Source organism: Pelecanus crispus, chromosome 5 (assembly GCF_030463565.1).
Source record: "Pelecanus crispus isolate bPelCri1 chromosome 5, bPelCri1.pri, whole genome shotgun sequence".
Lineage (NCBI taxonomy): Eukaryota > Metazoa > Chordata > Aves > Pelecaniformes > Pelecanidae > Pelecanus > Pelecanus crispus.
Window position 1 is genome coordinate 82,032,208 of NC_134647.1, and position 12,699 is coordinate 82,044,906.

At 37.5% G+C, this 12,699-nt stretch overlaps 1 protein-coding gene across 8 annotated transcripts in view; it reads left to right on the plus strand.

Annotated features, from left to right (window-relative positions):
- The window catches only part of AGL (amylo-alpha-1,6-glucosidase and 4-alpha-glucanotransferase), a 37,591-nt gene extending 27,071 nt beyond the window's left edge, over positions 1 to 10,520 (plus strand). For 7 of the 8 annotated variants that reach the window (XM_075711677.1, XM_075711678.1, XM_075711680.1 and 4 more), the window contains 9 exons: positions 22 to 247; positions 690 to 801; positions 1,176 to 1,311; positions 3,188 to 3,300; positions 5,130 to 5,341; positions 5,903 to 6,000; positions 6,561 to 6,648; positions 6,737 to 6,870; positions 8,339 to 10,520. In XM_075711677.1, the coding sequence (XP_075567792.1) occupies positions 22 to 247; positions 690 to 801; positions 1,176 to 1,311; positions 3,188 to 3,300; positions 5,130 to 5,341; positions 5,903 to 6,000; positions 6,561 to 6,648; positions 6,737 to 6,870; positions 8,339 to 8,456 (1,237 nt within the window). In that variant the 3' untranslated portion in view covers positions 8,457 to 10,520. Of the gene's footprint in view, positions 1 to 21; positions 248 to 689; positions 802 to 1,175; positions 1,312 to 3,187; positions 3,301 to 5,129; positions 5,342 to 5,902; positions 6,001 to 6,560; positions 6,649 to 6,736; positions 6,871 to 8,338 lie in introns of those variants that run through there. The other variant, XM_075711682.1, reaches the window with a different exon arrangement.
- Positions 10,521 to 12,699: the final 2,179 nt, after the last annotated feature.

The window sequence follows — 12,699 nt, forward strand, 5'->3', positions numbered from 1 at the left end:
GTGTTTTTTCTTTTGTTCTAGAAACATCATTTTAGCATTTGGTGGGACTTTAAGACATGGTCTCATTCCCAATCTGCTTGGCCAGGGGACACATGCCAGATACAACTGTCGTGATGCTGTATGGTGGTGGCTTCAGTGTATCCAGGACTACTGTAAAATTGTTCCAAACGGCTTAGACATTCTCAGGTGTCCTGTTTCTAGGATGTACCCAAGAGATGACTCTTCTCCTCAGCCTGCAGGCACTATGGTAAAGATCACTTCTAAGTATGTAACCCAACTATAAATTTTTAGTGAAAGAATGTAATTTTTCTAGCTACAAGAACCTGTTGCTATCTGTTGTTTATGGTGAAACTGGATTATAGGACAAGAATTCCATATTTTAGGCACTCCTCACTACATCTGCATCACATGATTAGACAGGTGCAGGGGGTTGGGATGGAGGAAAAAAAAAATCCATCAGCTTCTAAATTTTTTCTTTGCTTTTTTGTCTTGAAAAAATGTTTATATTAAAAAATTGTATACAAAGTATTGCCATTGACAAAGATGCTCCTAAAAATATTAGATGCTTTTCTTTTGAAGTATGATAAACTAGAGGCTAAGAATTGCTACTATTTGCACATTAGATAGAGCCTTTCTACATGTTTTTCATCTTGCCTTTCACATATCATCCAAACATGCAATCAATCTAGGATCAGCCACTTTATGAAGTAATACAGGAAGCAATGCAACGGCACATGGAAGGCATAAATTTCCGAGAAAGGAATGCTGGTCCGCAGATAGATCAAAACATGAGAGATGAAGGTAACGTATATAGATCACTTGCTATGCAATTCAAAAGCTGATGCTTATATTTTATATCTCTTTGCCTCTAGCTATTGAGTATATTTTTGACAAATTAATTACGTTTAATGCAACTAAAACTATATTACTTTAAATACATGTAATGTTTAAAAAGTGCCTAATCGTTTATTATCAGCAACTGCTTATATGTTGCGATACAAATTATCTTTAAATAAAAGTTCACTTAAAAAGTACAGTTGCCTTCAGAAACCCACCTCAGATCTCGTTTGGAGTGGTTTTTGTTTATTTAGGAGGTTTGGGCTAGGGCAGGGGGGCAGTTGGGGTTTTGTTTTGTTTAAAACGTAGACTTCACACATGCTATTCTTGCTTGGCAGGTTTTAACGTAACTGCGGGTGTTGACCGTGAAACTGGCTTTGTCTATGGGGGGAACCGCTTCAATTGTGGCACTTGGATGGATAAAATGGGAGAGAGCGACAGAGCTCGCAACCGGGGAATTCCTGCTACTCCAAGGTACAAAGTGCAGGCTTTGGGGGGGGATTTTTTAATTATTTTTTTAACGGAGGTTCTTCTGCAGAACTACTATGCCTTCCATTAACACATCTGAGAGGTGATCTCTCAAACGTTCTAAATGTTTCTGCCTACTAAAATGGTAATGGCAAATTTTTTTTCTCTTTGTGCTTATTTGTAGAAAAAAGGTGTGTGTTTTAGCAGGTGAAGACCTCGGCTTCTGGCGTGGTCTTAGCTCTGTGCAGAGTCAACTTTGGAATTCAAGTAGGAAAATGTAATTTAGGAAAAACAGTATACTTGTACTAGCAGTACTCTGTTATTTAGACTTATTTTAGGAGATACCTATTGATAATTGTTGTGAGTGTTTGAATACTACTTGCTTAAAATTCAAGAATATCTACATCATCTAAGTTTTTAGAGTTGAGATTAAATGCTTTAAAAATAAGCTCTTTACTATGCGCTAGGAAATTGCTGCAGGCATCCTTGCAGCATCAGTTTCAAATCTGTTGCCATCTGTGGGCGAGAACTGAAGGAAATCATCATCTTGCTTGACAAGTCAGGCAGTTTAATTGGGAACCAAGAGAGGTTGAGGTACACTGAGGCTAAATTGGTGATGCCAGAGAAAAATTTTACATCAAGCAGGCAGTAAAACTCAATATATTATAATATGAAATTTAGGCATATGATGATTATCTGAATATCGCCTGAAAAAAGAAGCAAGCCCAGGAAGTGCATTTAGTGCTTATTTTAATGCTTCACTTTTGAGTTGAGTAATCTATCACGGCAGAAATATTACCTAAGTTACTAAAGTGCATGCGCAGATGAGAACCTCTGTATTGAACAGTTTTAACATGAGAGGATCGAGTTGTTTGGGGCTGATCCTTTTTTCATGTTCTTAATCACCAGTATAAAATTATCTTAAATCTGTGCAAATTAGCTGGGTATGATAATATCACTTTAAATTAGTCTATTGTACAGAAAAAAGTATCTGTTAGCCAGTGTACAGTCAAGGTTGTTCCCTGACTGTTAGCTGATAAAAACCTCACCTGTTTTCCACCCTTCCCTCTGTTGTTTCTTCATCAGGTGGAATCCTACTGATTAAAGTGACACAGTCTGGTTATGCTAATGTTCTCTTCCCTTATTCTTGGCCCTTTGTGAAACTCAGAAGTACCCTATAAAACTGAGCATGCCTAAAAGTGGCAGATAACTTTACCTACGCTGAAGCTTAAGATACACATCTAAGGGAAAAACAGTCTAAACCGTGTGCCTACACAATGCTATCGGAACTAAGCTACAACGCAAGAAGGAAATCTTAGTCATTGGTAGCATTCTGAAATCATACCTTAGTGTGCAGCAGCAGCCAAAAAAGCTAATAAAAATAATAATATTGGGTGTCATCAGTGAAGGTTTTTAGAACAAGACAGAGGGCATCATTCTGCCTCTTTGTGAAACCTTGCACCTGCAAGATGCACTTGTGTCTTGAGTGTTACACGTAGTGCTGGTCTCAAGGAGGACATAACGAAGGATGGTACAGAGAAGGGCAGCTAAAACTCAAAGGGAGGGAGTGGCTGCCTTGCAAGGAGACATTGGAATGTCTAAGGACTCTTCCAAGAGACTATGGGCAAGAGCGCTATGGCTGAAGTTCAGAAAATCATGACAGTAGTGATGACAATGATGGATTCACAAAACACTGCAATGCTGTAGAACTTTGGGATGCTCATATAGGAGAGGTAGGGGATATAGTAGGAGAATAGGGAAAAATAAAGTGTCTAAATAAGATACGTACAGATTTCTTTTTTTTTTTTTTCAGTTACTTACTGAACTTTAATAGGCTCCTTAAAGTAATTCTTGGGCTTTTTTTTAATAATTATTATTTTAGAGATGGCTCTGCTGTGGAAATTGTTGGCCTGTGCAAGTCAGCTGTTCGCTGGTTGCTGGATTTATCTGGGAAAAACCTGTTTCCGTTCCGTGGAGTCACTGTAAAAAGACATGGTAAAAACAGGCACATCTCATAATTGTATTACTGGAGTATAAAAATAACTAAAATGATGAAGTGGTGACCCTATAACATCAGGGATCAAGAAAGTTTAGAGGGAAAAGGGGAAAAACTTGGGAAAGTATCTTGTATGATTAAAATCTTTTGTTACTACAAAAATCTATTAAGAGTTGGTATCGTCTTGTCAATATTTCAAATGTTTTATTCCATGTATTAAGGTGTGGATTACAAAGGAATTTTGGAGCCTAAATACTGTTTCTCAAAGTGGATATAAGTGGTAGGAATATTATGTATTATGATGATACACATCATTCATTACAAGAATGCTAAGTAAAATGACACAAGACACTACTTTTCTTCTCTCTTCCCCCCCCCCCCCCCTTTCCCCTTCGACATGCAGAACATAGAAAACCACTTTTTGTGAATATTCACATAAATATCTTTAGATGTCCCTTATGTTTCAGAGGGATACTGCTCTGGTTACAAAGTTACTTTATTTTGAGCTTACCCAGCCCAAGTGAATATACATGCCTTGTAAAGCCTTTTTACGCTTCAGTAAATGATCATATTGGAAAGCTATTAATTTAATGGTTCTTTTAATCTGTTTTAGAAAACGTGAATGTAACTTGTTTTGCTTTGAGGTTTGGGTTGGTTTGTTTCGGGTTTTTTTCTATCTGTCCTAGACAGTACAGATTCTTAGGTCATGAACTTACCTGTCAGTTCAGGATTTCTTAAAATCTATGGCTACAGTAAGACAATTTAGAATTCAGTGCACAGCAATATTATAATCTATAGATGTAGAAATAATACTTATAGGACTTGTCTTATCTCTTTTGTTCCAGAATCATAAGCAATTTTTTTTTAGATTCAATTTGATGTGTGTATACTCCCTTCTGTTGTTAATCTCGTGTAACGGAGTTTTAAATTTCATTCATCTACTGTTGAATCTATTCTAAAATGAGCCTGAATTCCTATTCATGACTTACACATTGTTTCTTAAGAATAGGCTTAGTGTTAGAGTTTCTAGGCTTTTTATTCTTCTAGCAATAGCGTATTTCAATTTTGGTAGTATTGTCCTTTTTGCTATATTCCAATTGTAATTTAAGAAAAACAGGTAATACTCCTGTACTCACCTAATACAAAACTAATGTACGATTATGTACTATTTTTGGTGCTTTCATAAAAGCGTTGCTTATTTAAGATGCATGTGTATCTCAGTCAGGAAGATATCCCTAGCACAGTTCTGCTGACTAAAACCTGATGTATTTCTAGTCTCACTTGAAGTTTCAGTGAGCTGTTCTGTGAACTGTAGAATTGGCCTAAGCATAGGGAATGACCAGCTGGAGGGAGGTGATCCTAGGTCTGCTCCTGTTATGCTAGGTGTCAGGAATTCAGGAAGAGAAAGCTTTTAGAAGTGGCACTTATCCTAATGTTTTGATGCTCTCTTTGAAGTCTCCAAAATGGCAAGAGTATGTGTACCAAGTACTAAAAAAGAGTTGATGTGTTACTGTGCTGAAATATTAATTATAAACTTACTCAATTAAATATTTACTGTATATCACAGTACCTCATACTGTTTCCTTCTAGCTAACTGCAAGTTAGAAAATGTTGTGTAAAAAAGTTGTGCATGTGTTGGAGTTGATCTGTAGTATAATTCAGCTTCTAGATAATAACTTTTTACAATGCTACTGTGGCCTTTATTGTGTTAGGAGTATCTCACGTAAAACTTCAATAAGTGAAACAGTAAAAATAGACATAAGCATACTTTTAGTGTTACCACTGCAGCTGTTTTCAGAAAATAAAACCTGTATGTTACATCTTGTAGGAAAGGAGGAGACTATCACATATGATGAGTGGAACAGAAAAATTCAAGGACACTTTGAAAGGCTGTTCTTTGTCTCTGAGAACCCGGCAGATCCTAATGAGAAACATCCAAATCTCGTTCACAAGCGTGGAATTTATAAGGACAGCTATGGAGCTTCAAGTCCATGGTGTGATTACCAGCTCAGGCCAAATTTTACAATAGCAATGGTTGTGGTAAGTGAGGCAGAGTAGGGGGGAAGCATTTGCACTTAAAATTTTCTTTTCTGTTGAACTAAGCTTGCGTTGTAAGGTTCATCTGCACGGCATTGTATCAGGAACATACACTGCTTAGAGTAACTTTTTGAAAGCTTTTCTTTTCTATGCTTTTAATGTTCGTCCATCTTGGAGTATCTCCTAAAAATACATCCTTGACAGAGCTAGGATAAATTTGCAGTGTTCACTGTATTCTGAACGCCTTCTAAGGTTAGGTCTGGGAGGCTGCTTTTCCCGTCAAATTAGCTAAAAAGCATGGGTTGTTTGTTGTTTTTGTCGGGTTTCTAAAGAGCTTCATTAATAATACTTGGCAAGTTTAGTTAAAATAAAACTAAATTAACATTTAAAAAAAAAAAAAGCCCTGGATAGCTTCTGTCCTCTTGCTTACTCTGACTTGTAGGTTCCAGAAGTTGATTCAGTAATACAAAACTTAGGCTTTTTGTGGTCTTCTACATTTGTATACGCAGTCTTGTGTGTGTACATGCGCAGAGTTTACTCATCAAATCTTTATTATTTTATTAGGCGCCTGAGTTATTCACACCTGAGAGAGCTTGGAAAGCTCTGCAGATAGCAGAGGAAAAACTGCTTGGTCCATTGGGCATGAAAACCTTAGACCCAGAGTAAGTATAGTAGCAGTGAGACTAAGTGTTAATTACAAAGCATGACAGTAGGAATTACTTGACACGTGGGGGTGGTACTTCTTTTGTTAAAATCCTCATATATACCTGTGAAATAAGGCTGCAACAAATACTTCTGGAACGATTATTTTGCTGTTCTAAAACTCTGTGCAATTGACTTTATTTATGTAGACAATCACCAGGTGTTCTGGGAGGCCGCACAGTAAGCAAGTCAAATTTGGTATAGTAAAAGATGTTGAATCTGCGTCTTGCTACATACTTATATATGATACAGTGCACAGCACTGCAGTTTGAGTAAAAGCATAAGGGCAAAATTATGAATTCAAGTCATGCCAAAACTTTAACCATTTTCCTACTAGTTTAAACCATATTTGGAATTCCATTGTCATGTAAAATACAGAACGTGGTGGAGACCTCCCTAACTTAACCATCATTAAATGTAAATGCCCTGACAAATTTTTTGTTCATTTCTGCTTTACATTTTTATGTATCGTTTTTCTTAAGGCTTTGTTTGCATAATTTATTTTTTTTCTGTCTTGCAGTGATATGGTTTACTGTGGAGTATACGATAATGCTCTTGACAATGACAACTATAATGTAGCCAGAGGTTTTAATTATCACCAAGGACCTGTAAGAGCCAGTTTCTTCAATTTTAGAGAAAGTGCTGTCACCTTTTCAAACTGACAGTAATAATAATATCTTTTCATTTTTTGCTTAGGAATGGCTGTGGCCAATTGGATATTTTCTGCGTGCCAAACTGTACTTCTCAAAGTTGATTGGCCCAGAGATATATGCAAAAACTGTAGTTATGATTAAGAATGTTCTTTCTCGCCACTATGTTCACCTTGAAAGGTAAGACACCAGCTAACACGGATTCAAAGTATTCATTCAAGCTAGTGGTATCCACTATCCAATTGCATGTAAAAGTACAGATCTAGAATACAAACGGCATCTGTTTTCTACATGTGAAGTTCACAGCTCCATGTGCTATTGCAGATCTCAAGTCAGGTTCCAAGTACAGCTGAGATCCAGTGCTTTTTAGAGATTGCAGAACTGCTAATACTTAACCATGTGAAGGCTGGGTGAAATAAACCTTATGTGCAAATTAGGATCTAATTTCATACAAAAAATGAATTTCAGAAAAAAATGTTGGTGAGAGTTTTTTCCTTAAAAAAAAAAAAAAATCAAGATACTTCAAAACAACCTGCAAAACAAAATAGAGGGCTAGTAGTGACAGATTAATATTGTGGCAGATAAGATGATGCAAAATACTGTTAGAATTTCTTGTGTTATAAATGAGGAAATTGGTATGACAGTGTTTCAGAATCTTAATAACCTTGATATTCTAAGAACACAGAGGAGCTTGCTTATGGCCCTTAAATGTTCCTTTGCCTTTTGATTTCTCCCTCTTAAAAACCAAATCGCCAAACCTACACTATTTTTCCCCTTTTTTGGTCTATTTTTAATTCTCAAGTATTTAAGACAAATGAAAACAAACAAACAAAACAAAGATCTTGCCCTTGATGTCTCTTCCATATAATCTGTTCTGCAGTCCTTCAAATATGCGTTTATTTGTACCCGTAAGAGTAACTCAGTAGGACTGGTCATGACAGAAGGGTTTGTCTGACCACATCAGGAAGGGATCTGTTAAGCAACTTTTTGCCTTACGTAGTGTCTTGTCCCAGTGTCTTGTTTGGTAGTATTACCAAACAACTCACCGTTTGGTAATGTTCTTTGGTTTTTCTGTCTTACTACTAAAGTGGTGTACTTCTACTCTGTTTTGGTATGTCATTTGTGTACAGAATTCTTAATGTAGCAACAGGCTCAACTTCTGAGCATTTCTGCAAGTACATTAGTCTGTGGGGGTTTTTATTCCTATGGAGGAATAAAAGGCTGATGTAGTCATGCTGTCTTCCAGCCATTATCACTTTTTAGCACCATAATCCAGTTTCAAGTGTAGTTTGAATACCATTCAGTTGTCTCAGAGATCATTCGTATTCCTCCAACTGCAAAACCAGCTGAATGAGAAGCAGGAGCAACATGCCAGTAGTGTAAGTTCAGATACTATTCGTAGCAGAGAGGCTACTTTGAAGGGGAGGCACCCCCCAAAAACCTACAATTCCCAGCTGCAGGAAAAAAAAAATACTGAATTAGATCTCAGTTACTAAAGAACATACTGTGCCTGCAGGACAACAGCCCTTTAGTTATGGTTTTCAGTTTCCTACTGAGATAATCTTCTGAAAGTTTTTTAAATTAAATGTTCTTTTAATTTCAGTGTATCATCTAACAACAATACTCATTTTGCTTTTTCTTTTATCAGATCATCCTGGAAAGGTCTTCCAGAACTGACCAATGAAAATGGACAGTATTGCCCTTTTAGCTGTGAAACTCAGGCCTGGTCGATTGGTGTTATCCTTGAAATCCTGTATGACTTGTAAAAGTTTCTTTTGATTGATTTGATGAAACTTCTGTGGTCTTATTATTGGGCATAAATGAACACTTGGCTTACACTGCAAGGGAACTGTCCTGTCCTGCCAATCACTTAAGCTGTGTCCTGACTTTCAAAGATGCTGAATACCAGCAGCTCCTATGCCCTATAACTGTGTGGGGCTTGGGTTGTTTTTTGAAAATCAGGCCATGACAATAAAATAAAACTGCAGTGCACACTTTATGCAGAAACTTTTAGTAAGGAGCAATTTTATGAATGTGCACAAACTTCACTTAAGTAGCTTTGGTTTTTTAGACTTTACAGATCAAAATCTTAATGTAACAAAGTGAGGCGGCTCTTTCCTGAGCTAAAAATAAGTAGCACAGCTCTTACATTTTGGGTTTTTTTCTTTGTCTCTTAAAGAGTAAATATATGTTTTGCAAATGCATGCTTAGAGGGGAGTAGACTAACCTATAGCTTTGAGTTTGGTATGCTTTGTGCTGTAGCACCATACATTAATGAAGGCATAATATGTTGTCTCTCTGAACTGTATTATGGGGACTTTTTGCACGTGTTCAGTTGAACACTCCATTAAGCAACCACAGAAATAAAGTTTATGAATACTGTAATAAACCAACCCTTGAAGGTATATATAAATTTTTCAAAAACTTTAAACTACTTAGAGAGTTAACTCGAGCAATAATGAGGTAATATCCTATGCTAATCCATTTTTTTAATTTAAATACTGTGGGCCATGCAGCAAACCTATTTCTTCATTTAAATCTGGTTTTCACCATGAGGAATTCATAAGAAGCATGTGCATACAATGCACAGCCTGTATGTTAGGGGAAGCCAGAGATACAGAAGCCAACGTGCTTGACTACTTAATTAAATTAATTGAAGAGGTATGGTCACCTCAGCCCTGTATTTTTAGGAAACTCCTAGCTCTACTGAAGCAGATGGAAACACTTACCATCAGTGGGAAGAGATACTACCCTACCACCAGAGAACTGAAAATGAGGTTTCTGGGCCTTTTGAAATGACACCAGTAAGAATAAGCATGCTACCTCCTATGTGGTGTTCTTTGGGAACAGCATCCAGTGCACATGATGCGAAACACGTGTGTTCTTTCATATTTGGATGCCTGCATGCCCTTTTGAGTTCAGTTCAGTGTTCCCAGACTGAAGGGTGGTTGACAGAAGTGCAGCTGGTAATTCTCAACTCTCTATTCATACGATTTTTCCATCTCTATGCAATAAACAGGCAGAGCGTGAGGCTGGCACCACTTCCCACATCATGGGGGGGGGGGGGGGGAAGCAAAACTGGTATTGCATTTCTTATTATATTATAGAAAAATATACACACAGGATGTAACTATAATGCACTAATCACACATAGGTTGAGATTTTATTATATCCACATTTTAAAGTTTCCATACCCTGTCTGAAGTACAGTGGGAGTGCGCTGTCTTGTTCAGGGAGATGCGTTACAGACAGATACATTTAAGGGTAAGTTAATGGGCTGAAGGTAGATGAATTGCAAGAAGCGGCTATGTTCACGCTGTTTATTTGAAAGGTTAGTAAGTATTTGAACTCTCTTGCTGAAGCGTTCAGTACTTGGAAGCTATGATTAGGGAAGGTCTATGTTGTACCTCAACTTTTGAGCTGCTGCAGTACATGGGGTTGGGAAATTTTTATTTTCTCAATGCATGAGAGATGTCATTTGATCGAAAACGTTACTGAAATGTCAGCCACAGATTACTTTTTTAATGTGTAAGAGGCATTTTTCATAATGTACTGAACTTTCCAAAATTCTTGATAATGAGGTTTATGTCCTACTGTATCACTAGCTTTTTACTGTTTTCCTAGATAATTATTTCCTGTTTATTATTTCAAGGTATGTTTTATAGCTCCTGTGGTTTAGAAAGCAGGAACAATATGGCAGAATAAATTGTTCTTGATGAAAATATTTTAAAATTGGAAGTGCATCTTAAGAGCTATGACTGTTGAAACAGATTTCCACAAGGTGTCAAATTAGATACATTGGCAGTAACACTCCTTCAGTGGGGGGGGGGGGGGGGGGGGGGAAGAAAAAACACGAAAAATTATTCATCAAAACCTTCCTACCTTATTACAGATAACTTTCCACTTTTGCAAACTGCACTGCCCATAGAGACTGCATATTTGTCACTGCTAGGTTTTTTTTGTTTTTCCTAATTTAATAGTAAAATTTTAAAGATAAATCACCACTGTGTACACAAAAATACATATGTTATGGAACTTCTAAACATGCCCATTCGTAATGTTGCTTCTGCACTGATTAGTTGAACATAGTTTTAGTGACAGATAAATGTTTTAAATAGGGAAAAAATATGTATCATTGGTTGACTTTGCTGTTAAGTAGCAACAAAGGTAAGGTTTGAGGTTATAACTGTTGGGGGGTTGGTGGTAGGTTGTCGTTTCGGTTTTTGGGGTTTTCTTATCACAAAGCTACTCAACACTTTGTCAAGCCAGACAGTTTAAAAATGAAGAGGGAAGAAAGCAATGTTAAACCTAACACTTACATGAGCTGGTATTCGCCTAGATAAACTGTATACCAAAGTCATTAGCCCCTAAAAATAGCTGACTTACATTGACTGATCCTGAACTGCATTTTCATTCATTGGTATCAGTTATATTATACAATCAAAAACTTCTAGTAATGCAAAGTTATAATCAGTAAAATATGCTTTAGAAATAAACTAATATGCTTCAGAAATAAACTAAAGAACTTAGTAGAACTGTGAATCCGTAGTGTTCCAGTTGGTGTTTCTTGATCTATATGGCATTGAGATATCTTTTTATTTTTTTCCCTTCCCTTCCTTACAGTTGAAATAATTTTGACTGTTACCAGTGTTTGTACAGTTAATAGCTCTTGGTTTATTCAAAGATGGTTAACTTGAGAATTCAAGTAAAATAATGTATCATTCTTGCACTGCATGTTGTAATGTAAAATGGAAAGACAAGTTTTACATGTGTCTTGTCTAGCACAGCAACAACTGATTTTAAAAAATGTCATTATTCATTTATTTCTGAAATGCACAAAATAAAAATCTTTAATTCAGACAGTTAACCTTTTCCCGTGGTTGTTTGGAAAAAAGCCAAATATTAGGGATGATGCTGCTTGTCCAGTTGGTGGCAATTTTACACACATGGGAGAGATCATGAACTACTCGGGTCAAATATCAATAACAAAAAGTGCTAACAACAATAATCAACTTGTTAAACAAACTTACAGAAAGTTGAGCCCTATACACAGATTCTTATGTTCGTGTCAGTGTCGGTTGTCCCAGCTGGGTTTGAGTGGGATTGGGCTAAGAGAGCTCTGCATGTCCCTTCTGCTATGAATTTTTATATAATTTTAAGTCATAGAATCGTTTAGGTTGGAAAAGCCCTTTAAGATCATCCAGTCCAACCATTAACCTACACTACCAAGTCCACACTAAGCCAATCAAGGGTAGACCAGACTGAACCATGTCCCCAAGTGCCACCTCTGCCCGTTTTTTGAACACAAAAAGTCACGGCATTGCAAATTCCCCAAGAGAACAGTCCTGAGGTCCACTGATTAACAGCTGCCCAAGCGATACGCAGTTATTAGTTCACTTTCTGTGCAAAATTTCTACCACTGTGGAGAAGGGATTTCACTTCCCAGCTCTGCTTTGTGAAAATCAGAGTCTCACGGCACAGGTGGCCGTGGTAGATTGGACGTGTTTTGCAACTACCCCATTTCATTGCATGATTTATGAAATTAGGATTTACCTAATCCTTAAGTATTTAAGAAAGTAATTTCTGTTATAGAATCATAGAATCGTTTAGGTTGGAAAAGCCCTTTAAGATCATCCAGCCCAACCATTAACCTACACTACCAAGCCCACCTAAACCAATCAAGGGTAGACCAGACTAAACCATGTCCCCAAGTGCCACCTCTGCCCGTTTTTTGAACACTTCCAGGGATGGGGACTCCCCCACCTCTCTGGGCAGCCTGTTCCAATGCTTGACCACCCTTTCCGTAAAGGAATTTTTCCTAATTTCCAACCTAAACCTCCCCTGGCGCAGCTTGAGCCCATTTCCTCTCGTCCTATCGCTAACTACGTGGGAGAAGAGCCCAACACCCCCTCCCTGCCCCCTCCTGTCAGGAGCTGCAGAGAGCGATGAGGTCTCCCCTCAGCCTCCTCTTCTCCAGGCTGAACACCCCCAGCTCCCTCAGCCGCTCCC